This window comes from Paroedura picta, chromosome 6, assembly GCF_049243985.1.
Source record: "Paroedura picta isolate Pp20150507F chromosome 6, Ppicta_v3.0, whole genome shotgun sequence".
NCBI classification, from domain to species: Eukaryota; Metazoa; Chordata; class Lepidosauria; order Squamata; family Gekkonidae; genus Paroedura; species Paroedura picta.
Window position 1 is genome coordinate 50,335,722 of NC_135374.1, and position 18,733 is coordinate 50,354,454.

At 42.6% G+C, this 18,733-nt stretch overlaps 1 protein-coding gene across 1 annotated transcript in view; it reads right to left on the minus strand.

Annotated features, from left to right (window-relative positions):
• LIPI (lipase I) overlaps positions 1-18,733 on the minus strand; it is a 34,419-nt gene that overhangs the window by 13,296 nt on the left and 2,390 nt on the right. The window contains 5 exon segments of the mRNA XM_077342396.1: positions 1,983-2,150; positions 6,072-6,161; positions 9,127-9,228; positions 10,268-10,376; positions 15,462-15,838. Coding sequence (XP_077198511.1) covers positions 1,983-2,150; positions 6,072-6,161; positions 9,127-9,228; positions 10,268-10,376; positions 15,462-15,838 — 846 coding nt within the window.

An 18,733-nucleotide genomic window follows, 5' to 3' on the forward strand; every position in this document is an offset into this window, starting at 1 on the left:
CCGCTTTGAGACTCCTTAGGTTAGTGAAATGTAGGGTACAAAAACCAGCAGCTATTCATCTTGACTTTTCTGTATTTGTTGGGAAGGAGGCTGGATGAGAAAGCCTGTGATGATGGAGCATGGATTAAGCGCTTAGGCCACTCTGTAAGTTTACCAGTAGCTGTTGCATTTCACACACTTGGGTTATATGCAAGTCAATAAATTTGCCCAGATTTTGAGGTAAAATCAGGTGTCTCGGTTTATATGTGGGTCGGCTTATATGCGAGTATATACGGTATGCTGCAGGTCTGTATGTGCAGGTCTGTGCTTCAGTATGTGCTGAAAACATTTATTTTCATGGTTGACTAAGATTGTTTGCTAGCACTATACAGAAATATTTTTTTATTAATCAAAAGGTGAGTGGAAGAAGTAACGTGGCCATAAAAATCCAATGCTCTAAAGTAGCATGATTTTAAGTTCTATTTTATGATCTGTTTTAAATTGTATTATATTAAATGACCATATTCTTTTGGTCTTTTATGTATTAACTTCATATAACTTGGTCTGAACGACTGTAATAAAGTTTGAAGTATAGTAGCATTCAATCCAGCAGCAGATCACGTTATTGCATTACTTGCCTGGTACTTCATAATTCAAAGCCAGCATCAGTGTTAGTTGCTTAACTTGTTTCATATTATGGCCAAGTGGTGCTTTCTCACTCCCAGTTACTGATTGCATCACACTAGAAACAGGCTAATTTGTGTGACTTTATGGGAGGATTAATGCAAGGGTGTGGATGGAGTTAAATGCATGGCCTCAGGGCTAACCTTGAGATTTTGCCAGCATTGTGGTTCTGTGATCTCAAACATCTTGCCTGACTAAAACAAATTCTGCTAAACTCAGATGCAATTTGATCTAGTCCTTCTGTCCTATGGCTTCAAATAAATACTGTTTGGATTAGAATATGGTATTGGATCTGCAGAACCATGACCAGAGTTGTGTTCATGGACAAAAGCTTTCCTGAGTCACCCTTCTCATTACAGACCATTGTGCTGTTCTAAAAAGTGACTCCTGATGATTGAAGGTGAGGAAATCTGCTGGAGTGGTATACAGCACAGAAGCTACAGCTCCTGCAAATCACCACTGGCACAGATCGCTACTCCTATGTGAGCAAAAGTACTTTCCTGTGTTTGCCTTAGGGCACAACTGAATCCAAGCCAATGTTGCTTGAAGACAAACAGGCATTATATAGAGTTGCTTTCTACAAGTATTATTTTACATTCTACATGGAAGAACTTTGGATTGTTTAGATCCCACAAGCTTTTCTGCTGGTGAAAGGAGGAAGAGTGCTTTGCACTGACTGAAAATTTTATGTCAAGAACCATGGGACTCACACAAACAAACAAAAAACCATGCAGAATGGGAACTGCATTGAGGAAGGAAGTCAGGAGAGACTGAGTTGAATAGTTTAAAAATAAAGAACTGATTTATTATAAAGAAGCTACAATACCATATGGGCTATCCTAAGTTGAGTTACCCATTGAATTCAATGTACATAGAAGGGTGTAGCTGTGTTGAGGATTGCACTGCAGCCTACTTCGAGCAATATAGGTGGCACTTGAAATGTAGAAGAAGAGTTGGTTCTTATATGCCGCTTTTCCCTACCCGAAGGAGGCTCAAAGCGGCTTACATTCACCTTCCCATTCCTCTCCCCACAGCAGACACCCTTTGGGGTGGGTGAGGCTGAGAGAGCGCTGATATCACTGCTGAGTCAGAACATATCTGAGTTATACGCAGGCCACTGTGAAACCATCCATATGACATACTTTCCAGAGTGTTCGACTAGGAGATCTGGATTCGTAATCCCCACTTGCCATAAAACACCCAACCTAATTCACCTCCCAGACTTCTTGTGAGGATCTATTGGAGGAGGAGAGGCACGTGCTGGTGGAAAAGTGCAGTAAAAACGTATCGAAAGTAAAAAGATACTGCAACCTTCTTACCTAGTGTTGGACATGGAAGGGGCTTGAAAGCTTCACAACTTGCACACTCTCCATTTCTGTAGCCCACATATGTGTCACAAGGAAAGGCAGTTATGTTACAGTTCTGATCCAAGGATGACATGAACAAAAAAACAGACCTCTGATGGTCACATTTGAAATACTGAGATCCTTAAAGAGAAAAAAAGCAGAAAGCAGGTAACGGTGAGTTAGTTTCCCTAAGAAGCAACACTCATCTTAACAGAACAAGAATGTAGTCGCATTTCAAGACAGGCGTATGTTTCCGTGTTATGGAAGTGTACCATGGGGTTGCAAGCTTAATAACCAAGAACACCATCCAGATAATTTTGTGTCACGGGTAAGTGAGTGTAGCACCTGCTTGTTATTTTTTAAACACCAAATCAGCCTCCTACTGGAGAACATGGCGGAAGATACTTCTCTGTGGATACTTTGACAATCAGTGGCACAGACCAGAAAGTTGACACTTAAATCATTTTGCACAGCCTCATCCCCACTTCCATTTCTCCTCACCTTTTATGTGAGACAATGTTTGGTGGCAAGTATCAGCATTTCCAAAAGGTTAGGCAGTGGACTGGAGGAATCTAATGAATCATGAACAGAACAAGTTCATAGGGTGCTTCTCTTTGCATTTTCTTTGTATCTCTCCCCCCTCTTTCTACCCCCCCCCTCCACTCCTCTGGATCAGATTTCTTTGGGAACAGAATGAAATGCAGTACATGGAGAAAAAGGAATTGGCGAGAGTCACCCCCTCTCCTCCTGCATGACTTTTTTCATGATTCTTGCCCTTCTTGCTACAGGCCCTGACGTCACATCTTACTCTGCATTCAGGGGACCTTCAAGAACACCTTGGGAGGGCAAAGGAAGCTGTTAGGAAAGGGGGAGAAATCCATTACTGGAACTTGTTCCATTCATGGTTCACTGGATTTAGCCTACTGTTATTCTTTCCCAGTGACATCTGATTTATTTATTTTTTTGCTGATAGCTACGAAGACTTCGTGACCTTGGTAAATCCTGTGATCTTGTCTTTGTTATAGCCCAGAACATGTTAATGGTGAGAATTTCTGATTCCAAAAGCGACAGTAGTGTGTAAGTTCATCCAACCAGAATTCACTGTAACTATGCCTGGTTCACCTCTGGGAAATGGTAGAGGACAGGAAGGCCTGGAGGATCATTGTCCATGGGGTTACAATGGGTCGGACACAACTTCGCACCTAACAATAACAATGCCTGGTTCAAAGAAGCCAGCCTATATATTATAATTTTTGTGCTGCATATGATATGAAGCCTGGTTCCCAGCTTGGTTATGGAACTGAAGACAGCATTGATCACCAATGTTCCCTAAGCTGTGGAGTGCTGTGAGTGAAAATTCTACTCCATGAGCCAAAAGATCTGCTAGCTTACATTTGACTATTGCGTAAACTAGTTTTTTAGAAGAATTTACTTGTAAAATATATTTTGATTGCTAGTGCAGTTTACAGGGGACCCTGTGCTGACAGCAACTCTTCAGAGTCTCCAGAGTCTCTACATGCAAAACAAGTGCTATTCCACTGAGCCACAGCCCCTCGTCATGCATAAAGATGCCTTACACTGAATCAAATCACTCAGACTAGAGCAGTTCTCCAGGACATCAGGCAGAGGTCTGCCATATCATCTACTACCTTGTCCTTTTAGCTGGAGACATTGGAGATTGAATCCGGGACCTTCTGCATGCAAAGCACATGTTCTTGCACTGAGCCACAGCCCCCCCTCTGAACACAGAAGTATCCAAATAATGAAATAGGAATAGAAAGATTTATTCAGAAGAGTGTGGTCCTTCAGATACTTTGATCTCAGGCCATTTAGATATAGGGATTAAAATCAGCACTCTGAATTACACCAGAAACACACTGAAGGCTAACAGAGATATAACACCAACAAAATATGCCAAATCCAGCAAGTCCCACTTAGCCCAATGATTTTAGCATATTTTTATCTCACTTTTCCACCCAAAAACACTTTTGAAAGGCTGTCCCACAAAACATTCATTACAATGTGCCAATCTACATGATACCAAAGCACAGGTAATGGACACTGCAATTTTTTTTCAAACATCAGGGCTGACATGCCAACCAAAGTTGTTGAAAAAGCACTTCATGGATGTTTTTTGAGCATCCAGACATGAAATGGGAACATGTCTCTTCTACTAAGGACAATCTAGACACTGTTCAGGGTATTTTTATCACTACACACACACACACACACACACACACACACAGTTAGAAGAACCACCTTGCGGAAAGATATTGGGAGTGAGCTCAACCTTCACACAGCTGCATACTTATGGCAAGAGCTATTAGCCAGTAACAAGAATTTCACATTTCATAATAATGAGAGCAATGGGCAAATGAATGGGTCTTCTAGGGAGATGCAAATGTTTACACATTATGCTTACAACAGCTTCTTATAAAATAGACAGAAAGAAGTAAGATTCAGGTGGGCAGCCATGTTGGTCTAAAACAGCAGAATGAAGTTTGAATCCAGTAGCACCTTTAAGAAGTTTGAAAAGTTCTGAGCAAACATAGGGGGATGTGGCTTTAGGGAGTGAGGGACAACTCTTGGTCATGGTTAGTGGAAGACCTGCACTGGGGGATAGATAATGGGAGTCTGAATTTGTTGATTCTCCTAGAACTCTCAGTGGTTTTCAATATCATCTATCATAGTTTCCTTGTGGGACCACTTTTCTGGATTGGGGGGCACTGTTTTGCACTGGTTCTGGTCCTACCTGGAGGGTAGGTTTCAGAACACAGTCCTGGAGGACTGCTGTTTAGCTGCTTGGCCTGTGGGGTCCTGTATGGCTGCATATGCTTTTACGTATGTACATGAAACCTTTTAGAAAAGTTATCTGGTGATTTTCAGTGGGTTGTCACCAACATGTGGATGAGCCTCAGCTCCATCTCACACTTTCAGCAAATCCCAAGGTGGCCATAGAAACTATGAACTGGTGCCTAGAGACCATTTTGGAGTGGATGTGGGCTAATAAAGTGCAACTTAAATGTCAATAAAAAGAAGTGCAATGCAGAATGTCCGCCCTGGGACTGCAGGAGTCACCTGTTCTGGATGGGGCTGCACTACGCTTGAAAGATAGTGAAATAGTGGTTTTGGTCCCGGGGCTTCTGCTGGATAAGCAGGTGGCAGCTGGGGCTAGGACTGCCTTTTATCAGCTTCAAGCAGTTATTCAAATGAAGCCTTTCTTGGGCAAAAACGATCCAATCACTGTGGTGCATGCTCTGATTAGAACTAGATTACATTACTGCAATATGCATTGTATGTGTGGCTGCCCTTGAAAATTGTTCAGAAACTTTAACTGAAGTGGGTTACAGATACCAGAACACACCTGTCTTCGCACCATCTATACTGGCTCTCAATATATTTCTGGGCACAATTCAGGGAGCTGGCATTGACCTTTAAAGCCTTATCACTTTGAATCAGAATACCTGAAGGACCACTACTCCATTACAAATTGTTACAGATCGACCATTCTCATTTTGTTAGATCTGTCAGCTGCCTTTAATGTGGTCAACCATGTGATATTGGTTCACCACCTTGCTGGGACAGCTGGCTACGCTCCTTTTTATAGCAGGGGTAGTCAACCTGTGGTCCTCCATATGTTAATGGACTACAATTCCCATGAGCCCCTGCCAGCATTTGCATATGGAGGACCACAGGTTAACTACCCCTGTTTTATAGAACCGGACCCATATATTCCCTTTACAAAATGAAACAAAATTGTAACCACAGTTACCATGCAATCCTAACAGAGTTACACACTTCTAAATCCAGTAAAGTCAAGGAGTAGAAGGGTGTAATTCTGCTTAGGATCACATTGTTTGAAATAGAAGCAGAACCTCAAAATGAGCAGGTAAGCATCTGCCTCTTGCATGGGCATTTCTATCTACTCCTTAATAGAAAATATAAAAACGCTTCTTTTCCCAATATTATTTTTCATGAGCAAAATGATCAAATCAGCTGTGAGTCCCAATTAGGGCCTTTCCTGATATTATTTAAAACTGTAATTAATTTCTCCATACTTACCTCCAAGTATTGTCCGTGGACATCCTGGTTGATCTGTTCCCCCATTTGGATAGAAGTCAATGTTTCCCAAAGGCTCCCGATAACCCAAAGCTAACAAAGAAGTCAACACACAATAGAGTAGAACATACAAGGGATTTGAGAACAAAATGAATTTAGCAAACACTAAGAATATGAAATCAAACATCACAAAATGTAAGAGCTTGTTTTTTCCATTTCCTAGTTTACATATTTGACAGAAAGTAAAGAAAAAAGGAGCCATGGCCTCAATGGCTCAAGTTACTCCAATCTTATAGCAACAACAATAATAGCAATAATAATAGCAATAGCAATAACAATAATATTTAATTAAATTTCTATACCACCGCCCAGCGAACCGTTTAAGGGTAGTGTACAACATAGATATTTACTGCCCAGAGCTATATGAAAGGGTGGTATAACAATATAAATAAATAAATAAATAAAATATTTACATAAATAGTTAAAAACAATTCATTGATTCAACTAAGACAGTTAAAATTGGTTTAGTAGAGTTAATTTAATTATAAGGTGTTAGTACCAACTAGCAGCATCAGCAGTCCCAGTTTATGATAGTTCTTCCAGAACTGGAGCATATTCAGGGGACCTCTTTCTAGTAGGAAGGGCCCAGTCAATATTATTGTTTCACTGGCCCCATCCAAAGGCCTGGCAGAAAGCTCCGCCTTGCAGGCTCTGTGGAACTGCGCTAGTTCTGTCAGGGTCGAGAAGTATTCTGGGAGCTTGTTCCACCACTTGTGGGCCAGGACAGAAAATGTCCTGGCCCTCGTCGAGGCCAGATGTCCCTCTTTGGGACCAAGGACCACCAACTGATCAGTGTTTTCAGAACAAAGTGTTCTCAGGGGGTATTGATAGAAAGGCAGTCTTTCAGATATGTAGGCCATGGATTGCAAATGGCCTTACTGTAAGCCTGATTTGTAATTCAACAGTTAACCAGTGCAGCTGCTGGAGCATCATGCCCTCCTGGAGAGCCAGCTTGATGCAGTGGTTAGGAGCAGTAGCTTCTAATCTGGCAAGCTAGGTTTGATTCCCTGCTCTCCCACATGCAGCCAGCTGGGAGACCTTGAGGTCGTCACTGCACTGATAGAGCTGTTCTGACCAAGTAGTAATATCAGGGCTCTCTTAGCCTCACCTACCTCATAAGGTGTCTGTTGTGGGGAGAGGAAAGGGAGGGAGATAGTAAGCCACTTTGAGACTCCTAGTAAAGAAAAGTAGCATACAAAACCAACTCTTCTTCCTCATAAAGGTAAGCCTGCAAAGAGGGAATTACAGCCTAGAGATGAGGGTTGCATGGGTAACTGTGGCTAGGTTTCGGAGGCTAAGTAGAAGAAGAAGAAGAGTTGGTTCTTATATGCCGCTTTTCTCTACCCAAAGGAGGCTCAAAGTGGCTTAGTCACCTTCCCTTTCCTCTCCCACAAGTAGGGTGCAAGTAGCTTGGCATAGCAGGGGGGTAGAATGCCAGCCATGCTACTCGAGTGACGTGCCTCCATAGATAGGGAGGTGTCAAAGATCACACCCAAGTTTCTGGCTGAGCTTGCAACTGAAAGTTGCACTCCATCAGCATGGGCAAATGTACTTCCTCACTTTGTCCCTTCGTCCCCAGCCACAGGAACTCCATCTTTGAAGGGTTTCAGGCAACTCTGCTTGAACCAGTCTGTCACTGCTTCCAGTCACTGTCACTGGCTAAGTTGTCTGGGGGTGAGTCTGGGTGGCTGCCCATCAGGAAGTAGACCTGTCAGATATAGGAAGCTAAGCAGTATCAGCCCTGGTTAGTGCTTGGATGGAAGACATTCAAGGAGGTCTAGAGAGGCAGGCAACAGTAAACTGCCTCATTTCAACCTTGAAAACCCTACAGGGTCATCATAAGTTGGCTTAGACATAGCAATACTTTCCATCACCCCCCACCCAAAAAAAAGACTGATTATTCATATTAACTAATGAAGAAATTGAGCCTCTTGTGGCGCAGAGTGGTAAGGCAGCTGTCTGAAAGCTTTGCCCATGAGGCTGGGAGTTCAATCCCAGCAGCCGGCTCAAAGTTGACTCAGCCTTCCATCCTTCCGAGGTCGGTAAAATGAGTACCCAGCTTGCTGGGGGGTAAATGGTAATGACTGGGGAAGGCACTGGCAAACCACCCCGTATTGAATCTGACATGAAAACGCTAGAGGGCGTCACCCCAAGGGTCAACATGACTCGGTGCTTGCACAGGGGATACCTTTACCTTTATCTTTAATGAAGAAATGAAAACAATGATTCTACACATATTACAAAAACATCTTAATTTATGGATAAACTGGAATCAATTGAAAAAGGGAATTTATCTAATTGAAATTGAAAGCCCTATATTTTCAGTCATGTTGGGGTTAAAATACTAATTATGTGAACAAACTGTATACAATTTCATGCTATTTCCAATATGTTAATATCTATTAATAGTTGGACAACAGTGGTGCTACAACGTATTATTGAAGAATAAAGTGTGCTGTATTTTCCCAGAAATCCTCTTTTTCTGGTGCAAAGTCTTCCCAAATGTCAGCTAGGTCAAAACCAAGGACATCCTAACATTTTCCTGTGAAATCAATCATTAGAAATTTTATTTTATTTTTTAAAAAACACAATAATTATTTTATTTTGAACTGAGTATTTTGGACTTACTCTGAATATCACTGTGGGCTGGTATAGAACAGTTTATTTCACTTGGCTGGAACCAAGGAATAATGAGCCTAATTGTTCTTGTATATGTTGGATATGTGTTTCTCAAAGATTAGCCACCCTCTGCATCAGAACATGGAAATTTCAACAGCAGTTACTGATATAGATACATACATATAGATACATGTATCTGATATAGATACATATCTGGATACATACAAACTCTTTGACATATCTTAAGTAATTCCACGATCTCTCTCTCTCTCTTACACACACACACATACACGGTTACATATCAGCAAGTTGAGCCAAGGAATTCAGCACACCTTTTACTCTATAAAGTAATTTTAGTAATCCAAAAACGTGTAGTTACCATCAATATCTGTATGAATAACATCTACAAACTGAGCATCAGTGTGATGCAATCTCTCAGTTGTCTCTTTTCCAGTAAATGATGGCCCAGCAGGGTCAAGACCTAGCACAAAAAATAAATACATTACCCTTTATTATAGTAAGCTTTTCTACTTTGGTGATGTGCTTAGTGGGGAAGAGATCATCCCAGAACAAATTAAGCAGGAACACATAAGGCTTTTTTCCTGTGGTTTAAGCTTAAGTAACATAAACAATCAAAGTGTATTCTATTAACTAGATAATAGTGAGATTATGCAGTAAATTATTTAGATCAATTATCTCCCCGCCACACACCAGTTTGTATTCTTAACCTCCTCTCCCACATACACAGGCTACAAACTTAACTATGAACATATCTGGGGCTTGTAAAAGGTCCTGGGGGAAAGTAAACAAGGGACACATCTTCTTCAACAGTGCCTTCAACGAGATCTACACGCACAGCCCTCAGGGAACCAGGCAGCCATTCTGATCACGTTTTACACAAGCAGAAGGTAAGTGCAACAGCTCTTGCTTGCACAGAAGGGGCACTATTATTTCAACAGAACATAGGAGGATCACCTTCACATTTATTATTTATTAATTAAATGTATAGACCGCCATTCTTGGCCCAGCCAGCTTGATTCCGACATCAATGTAAAATACTGGGCTTTCATTTCATACAACCAGTCATGTCACACTGGGCTGCTTGCCTCTCCTTTAATGAGATAATAATCTTCTGGAGACCAGTCATATATAACTTGCTCATCACTTGGCTTCATTACATGCTCACTGCAAGTTTATGACGTTGATTTAATCAGCAGCTGACCTATATAGGTCCTATGATGAAACCTACACTAAGTTCTATGACCTATATAGGTTCTATGACGAAACCTACACCAGGAGCTGTGCTTTCATGGCTTAAACTGTAACTCTTTGAGGCAGGTCAAATAGATTAATTCAGATTATAACGATATACATCTAAAGTCCAAATTCAGTAGGGTAACTAGATTCTGTAGGATGACTAGATTGGAGTTGACTTGTTCATTCCATATAAGGAACTGAATGATTTACTATGCAGAGAGAACTATGCTACTCGATACACCACAGATTACTAAGAGTCTTACCTGTTATTCTGCCAATTTTCCCACTATATGCCTTTCCAACAAATCCAGCTATATGGGCCCCAAGGCTTACTCCTATCATGTAAACATCATCAAGAGAGGCTCCATTTTCCTGCCAGCAAATATGCAGGGACAGAAAGTTACCAAAATGTTAACTTCAACGTCTTTATGTCCTGTGTATACTAGTATATATTGTTTGTTAAATGTCCTGTTTTTCTTTTGAAAGCCTAAAGACTTTCCAAAACAGGGTGGGTTACAATTGGAAAACATCATAAGAGAAAATTAACGATGTTTCTGAATGTATGGCCATAGCTTAAATAACAAATACCTTAGTGCTCTTGAATAATTAGTGATGGAAAAAATTATTCTTCCAGTTTATTCAATCATAAATCTGATCTCAGGCTGGACAGTTCTGAGGGGCCTGCAAAAGGGAACTCCTTCACTAGGCATTTGGTTGAGGTTGACCGAAACTAAACCGCATTTACTGGGCCCCCAAACCTCACTGTCTTGAACCCATATGACGGATCTGACCAACCATGGGTCTGGTAGACAGTTTGCTCTGTTAGAATGTTATATTCTCTGTTTGTTGTTATTGTTATTATGACTATTACCTTCAGTCGTTATAATCAGTGAGTTTGATGTATTGTTCCTTTTTACGTTCTATGTGAACTGCCCTGAGCCTTAGCAGAGGGCAGTATACAAATGCAATAAATAAATATTCACAGGGCAAATCTAAACAGAGTCATATACTTTTAATGACTTCAGCAGACTTAAACGGATGGAACTCTACTGAGGATGACACTATCAAAAATGGTACACTGAAGAAATTTAATGATGAGATTTTAAGTTATAATAAGAAAATGAAAGAGAGAGAGAAATTCTCTCCAGGGAGAGACCATTCCTCAGCAGTAGAGCACCAGTTTTGCATGCTGTCATAGACCATACTTATCCATGGTTCCTCTATATATTTGTGAAAGGCCCCTGTGGGAGGAGCATGTCTGGGGCGTCCATGCTTGAATATGGGCTGGCAGCTATACTCGCCGCCCTCCTTAGCAGCCTCCCTCACAAGAGATGAAAAGAAGGTGATTTTAAACTACTTAAAGACACCTGAGGGCCTGCTGGGTGACTGTGGACCATTCCCAGTTAATTCAAATTATGGAATAATCTCTCACAGCCCCACATCCCTCACAGGGTGTCTTTTATGGGGAGAGGAAGGAAAGGCGATTTTAAACTGCTTAGAGCCACCTGAGGCCTGCTGGGTCATTGCAGCTCATCCCCAGTCCTTTCAGACCTTTCATAGCCCCACATCCCTCACAGGTTGTCTATTGTGAGGATATGAAGGGAAACTGTGTTTGTAAACCGCTTTGAGACTCCTTTTGGTAGTAAACAGCAGGGTACAAAAATCCAGCTCTTCTTCTTCTCAGGGGCAATCATGAAAGCACGTGGGCACATAACATTATATCAACAGTAAAAAAAATGGAGACTACCCCATGTGGATTAGGGCAGGGAGACATGTCGGTGTCTGTGGCCTAATTCACACAAGAAATGAGGTTGAACACAGAACTGGGAGGAATTGGTTGCCATGTAATCTCCCCCTAAGAAGAGTCTCCAGTCTGATTTTCGCTTCACATATCTGAAGACATGGCTCTTGAAAGCTCATCTGTAACCACTATGCCACAATTCCCAAAGGTCAGTCCTCTCCCACACTCTACGAACATTCCAAACCACAGGTTCTTGACCTGTGGTTCTTGACCATCTCTCCATGTCCTCATTTGTCACCACAGCATCGCAACCCCCCCCCCCCCACCAAACACATATATTCAACCTCATGCCCTTAAAGACTGGACAACCCCTCCCCTTCCTCTTCCCAATGCCAAGCTCTCTCTATCTTAATCACTCTCTTACTTTCTACTTCCCTCTCTCTTTGATATTTCCCCCCCTCTCCTCCTGCTAGCGCCTGTTGTATCAGCTACAACGGGCTTTAATTCTAGTCCTAGTATAATATAGGAGGATGAGTCCTCCTGATGGGAAGAGGATAATGTGTTCCAAAGCCCCACCCCAGTAGACCCTTCTTGTTACGTGACCCTTGGACTGCTTTTGACTGCCTTTTGGAATATGTAATCTGAACCTTGGACAAGAAGTATACAAAAGTTAATATCAGCCAACTATTCATAGGAGCTGTATCATCTGATCCAAGTCCATTCTAATGAGAATAAACTGAGGAATATAATACAGCCACTATTGCACATGACAAGAACTTCAGGGGAATGGCCTGACTGGGAGCAGAGTCAAAGCAAGATATGAGAACCTGCTTTGAGTCAGAGTCTTACTGGCTGCAGCTTCCCAAGTAGAGGCCTTTCACAACATGTACTGCCTGATTCTTTTAACTAGAGATGAGGGGGATGAACTTTGGACCTTCTGCATGGAAATTAGATTCTAAACCAATGAACCACACATATTAAGAAAGCTACCATACCACACACACTTTCTATTGGAAGGTATACAACAAAAATGGAGTCCAATAGCACCTTTAAGACCAACAAAGATTTATTCAAGGCATGAGCTTTCGAGTGCATGTACTCTTCCTCAGACTAAATGAAAAACCATCATAACTGTGAAGATATATGGCAAAATCAAATTATGGCAAATTAATAAAATATGTCATAATATCCAAATTAAGCCATATGATGCCATATAATTTTTTGCTAGAACAGCTAATCACCGGACCTAACAACATTACCTATACCATCAAAGGCTTATTCAGTTGCTCATCTTCTAACATTGTATATGCCATTAAATGCCTCTGTTTTCTACATAGGGCAAACAAGTCAAACCCTCCGCCAAAGAATTAATGGACACAAGTCTGACATCAAAAATCACAGGACTGAAAAACCTGTAGGAGAACACTTCAACCTTCCAGGACATTCAATAAGGGACCTCAAAGCAGCTGTTTTATTGCAAAAGAACTTCAAGAACAGACAAGAATGGGAGATTGCAGAAATGCAAGTTATTACAACACTCAAAACAATGGCATACCCTGGACTCAACAAGGACAGTTTTTTTTTATCTCACTATGCATGCTAACCTCATTCAACTCTTATATCCACATTCCTTACAATCCTCTATTCTTTTCATTTTATTTGGGACAATGAGGCTGTAATGTGAGGTTTGTAATATGTAATGTAATTTTGAATTTAACTCTGGTCTCTGGACAAGATAGTTGCCAGCACAGCTTATCACTTGCAGGGATGTTTCCACATTTGGGTGATGGATGGGACCAGCAACAACTGGGAAAGTGTCTGCCATTAATTACTTATCTAATTTTTTGAGAAAGTGACTACCTTGCTGGATCAGGGGAATGCCGTGGACATAGTTTATCTGGATTTCAGTAAAGCTTTTGATAAGGCTCCACATGATATTCTTGTTCACAAGTTGGTAAAATGCGGTATGGATCTTAATTCTGTTAGGTGGATCAATAACTGGTTGACAAATCAGACCCAGGGGGTACTTGTTAATGGTTCAGCATCTTCTTGGAAAAGAGTGACAAGTGGAGTACCCCAAGGATCTGTCCTGGGGCCTGTGGATCTGTCCTGGGGTCTATTTATAAATGATGTGGATGAGGGATTAGAAGGGATACTTATTAAATTTGCAGATGATAGTAAACTGGGAGGGGTAGTAAACACAACTGAAGACAGCAACAGAATACAGGATGATCCTGATAGGCTCAAGAAGTGGGCTAAACTGAATAAAATGAAGATCAATAGGGACAATTTAGGTAGGAAAAACCAAATACACCAATATAGGGGGAGACTTGTCTTGGCAGTAGCATGTGAGAAAAGGATCCAGGAGTCTTAGTAGACCATACATTGAACATGAGTCAGCAGGGTGACTCAGTGGCTAAAAAGGCAAATGGGATTTTGGGCTGTATCAAACGGAGTATCGTGTCCAGATCACGGGATCAATTGAAGAGGGATGTTGACAAACTGGAACGTATCCACAGGAGGGCAACAAAGATGGTGAGGGGTTTGGAGACCAAGACATATGAAGAAAGGTTGGGAGAGCTTGATCTGTTTAGACTAGAGAGGAGATGACTGAGAGGGGATCTGATAACCATCTTCATGTGTTTAAAAGGCTGCCATATGGAGGATGGAGCAGAATTGTTCTCTCTTGCCCCAGAGGGACAGAACAGAATGAATGGGATGAAATTAATTAAAAAGAAATTCCATCTAAGCATCCGGAAGAAATTCCTGGCAGTTAGAGCAGTTTCTCAGTGGAACAGGCTTCCTTGGGAGGTGGTGGGTTCTCCATCTTTGGAAATTTTTTAACAGGGGCTAGATAGCCATTTGATGGAGAGGCTAATTCTGTGAAGGCAAAGGGATGGCAGGTTACAGTAGACGAGCGATTGGGATGTGAGTGTCTTGCATAGTACAGGGGTTTGGACTAGATGACCCATGAGGTCCCTTCCCATTCTATGATTCTATGAAAGGGTATGAAAGGGCTGTTGCCGCACATGTGCGTTGGTACCACCTGGTGGCGAAAACACGCATGCGCAGCAATTGCGCGTGCGCGTTTTCGCAGCACCCGGGCCGTCGGCTCTTCCCTCACTCCGGAGGCGGTCCCTGACCTGAGAAAGGTTGGGGACCGCTAGACTAGATGACGCATGTTGTCCCTTCCAACTCTATTATTCTGTGATTCTAAGGAGTTTTATTTCTCTAATGTTTTTGTGAACTCAAGAGGACTGATTAGCTGTTTTAGTAAAGAATATGGCTTAATTTGTGTTACTTCAGACTAACACGGCTACCCACATGAATCTACTGGAAGGTATAACTGTCTCCACAGCTTCCCAGATCCTGTACATCCTACATAGAGACATGCAATCATTGAATCTTTCTTAAATTTGTTTGCATGTCTGGTTTCACACATTTTTCATACTAATAGTGCCATTCTAAGAACTCTGTCCTGAGAGTAACACTCACTGAATAGACTTAAGTAGGATTCTAAATAGACCTGCTTAAGATTGCGCTTTAAAACATATGTGTAATGGCCGAAAATGTCACAGACCTCACCAATCCCTTGTGCTGTTGTAAATTGTGAAATACTCTTGTAGTGAATGTAGGCAAATTGATAGGTCACTCCTCTTATCTTCCTAAGATTGCTTTACATTCCCTGATATCAATAATATATATGGGTTCCTTACCAACATTTCATCAATAAGGTTCTTTAACATTTCTGCCACTTTCCTGGTATTAGAAACAGCATTAGGATAAATCAACGTTGTGGCGCCCCGATTCCAATCCACTATTATAATATTAATGTCTTCTTTTGCAAGCAGACTATTTTTAATATCATCAATCCATACTGGTGGAGAACCTGTAGGCCTGTATCCATGAATAACAAAAATAATTTTCTTGGTCACATTTAGATACACAGAAGTTGTTAAGTTTTGTCCACTGAGATTTTCAGAACAGTTTTTGTTTTTCCTTGTGTACAGAAGAAGTTGCACTTTTAGATTTGTGCCTATTAGAGCATCAGGTAAATTAAGATCCGTAAATTCTGGGCATTTTTTTTCTGTGTCTGAAAAATAAAGGAAGAAAAAAAGGGTCAGCTAGATTTATTTTTAAAAGTAACATTTATTCCATATTTTCTCCAAAGTGCATAGGGTGATATGTATGGTGAACATCCCACTGTATTCTCAGAATTACCATGTGAGTATCAGTGACTTTTTCAAAGTCAACCAGTAAATTCATGGCCAGGAATCCCATGCTTCCCGTGTGCCCTTCCCCCGAACAACACGCCACCGCTGCCGGCCTTCTGAACCCCACTGCCACCCCCGTACGACCCAGGTAAGCCCCCACATGCTGCTACACCCCCCCCCGCACATATGACCCCCCTATCCTGATGCCGCACACCTCCTCCGTCACCGCCTGCGCGAACACCCAACCCCCAACAAGCGGCGCCGACTGCGCCGCGCTTCCCACACTAAACCCTACCCCCCCACACAAGCCTTTCCCCCCAACATACCCCCCCAACCTCCAATGCGCCCCTACTTGCCGCCTCGCCGACCGTGGCGTTCTCCTCCGGCCCACTCCGCCTGGCTCCGATGCCGCGGCCAGCCCGCACCACCCGCGCAGCTGCTGCGATGACTACAGACTGAGTCATGCATGCACGGCAATCTGAACATGCGTGGCTCGCTTCCCCCACACTACCCCCTCCCACCCCCGCCCGCCAGACCACGCATGTGCCGACTTCCGCACATGCGTGGTTCCCCTCCGCCTCCGCTCAACTCCCCCGAACGCTGGCTCGACTCCCGCTGGCTGAAGCCGGCCCGGCCCATCCCCACACTCCGCCCTCCAGCCACCTCTCTCTACCGCTGCCGCGCCACTTCCTCAAGCCTATCCTTATCACCCATTTTTATAAATGGGCTTTGTTTCTAGTTTCATACATATAGGCAGAGGATGAGCAGCAAATTAGCAGACAACATAATGACAGGTGCAAGGAGCAATCAGGAATAACAAACTTAGTTTATATGGTTATCATTTGTTTGGATTTATTTCCGGGGGTGGAAGGGTGAGACCACAGTGAAACAAATAAGCATATCAGAATTGGAAACTGATGTGTAAATGAACCCTTCTTAAATCACTATTCAGTAAGAAAGACAGTAAAATAAAGAGGATGCATGGCTCTTCTTGGTGAGAATACAAATGCATTGGCTGCCTTGGAACAATGCATCCTAAACTCCTGCCACTCACCTGGACACATGTTAAACAAGTCCTGGGCATATTCTACCAGGCACTCAGTGACTTTCACCCCACCATCAACCTGAGAATGAACCAATCTATGCAGGAAATACATTTTCTAGACACCACTGTACAAATACATGATGAACGCATAGACACTGAAAACCTACCTCTCATCAAACATATCTATACACCTCCAGCTACCATTCTAAACATACCAATCTATTGTCTAGAGCAGTGGTCCCCAACCCTCGGTCCAGGGACCGGGACCGGTCTGTAAATCAGTTGGTGCCAGGCTGCGGCTCCTCCTCCCTGACTGCTGCCTCAGGGGCTGCCCTGCCACTGTGCCGCCAGCTGACCTTTGGTACTCTCCAGCGGCCACCATGGCTGCGGCTCCCCCTCGGCATGGCACTGCACAGCTGCTGCTGGCAGCGCCCCCCCCCCAGCGGGAGGCGGGAAGTCAGGGGTGCCGTCAGGAAAGCAAATGGAGCAGGGGCTCAGGCTGTGGCGATGTCCCTTGGCAAAAGACTACCCCCCCGGGCCTCAGTAAAATTGTCAAGCGTTGACCGGTCCCCAGTGATAAAAAGGTTGGGGACCACTGGTCTAGAGCAAGGCTATATGCTATAACTGAATCTGTTCCAATTCTACAGACAGAGGTTCTCACTTGAGGGATCTACAACAAATCTTTTTGGAATTAAAGTTCCTATCTGATGAAATCATGAAATAGATTAATGTATCAACTTTATTTTTATAGCCCATCCTTCCTATGCTCAGGGCAGGTACAACAATTAATTACAATAAAATCTTTAAAATAGTATAAATACAGTAAAATATTCTGCTAAATCCTCATTTGGGGGTCCCAATCTTTCCAGTCCACTCCCAGTTCATGGCAGTGAGACCAGCATTTCTTGGAGATTTGTCATGGCCCCGATCATATGACTGATGGAACAGCTCTGTCTTGTAGGCCCTGATGAACTGATTAAGGTCTTGCAGGGCCCTGCTCCTGGCAGAGCATTCTACCAGGCCAGGGCCAATACCAAAAAGGCCCTGGCCTTGATTAAGGTCAATTTTACCTCCTTCTTGCGAGGAATCCTCAGCAAGTTTTGGTCTGATTATTTTAATGACCTTTGGGGGCATAGTGGAAAAGGTGGCCTGGTAGATATGCTGGTCCCAGACCATTTAGGGCTTTGAAGGTTAATAACAAAACCTAGAGCTTGAATGATATCTAGAGAAAGCCTGTTAGAAGACAGGCCGAAAAGAATCAATAACAATGCACCATTAGTGGGCACATACAGCTCTCAACTCAAAATTGCTCAGTACATCATCAATGACTTACAACATCTTCTGAATAATAACAGTACTCTTTCACAAGTTCTGGGGGTCAAATCTTTTTTGCACACAGACAGCCCCCTCAATCTTAAACAACTCCTCACCCACAATAATACAACATCTAACTTAAACATGGACATGGGTATTGTCATGAACCCCAATTCATGCCAACTAAGTTTTGCTTTCTCACAAACCTTTTGGTCTCTCACCAGCTGGCCCAAGCCAAGGCCATAAAATAATAAATCTGTCCACTAGCTTCTAGTCTCCCTTCCATTTCCCAGTGGCAGTGGTTCTGTTTCTGATGTATCAATCTCACTATAAGTGTCCTTGCGGAGACAACTCAAGTCTCAACAATGTGCCAACTGCCTAGATAAGATTCCGGGCCATCTGGTCGCCTGGGAAT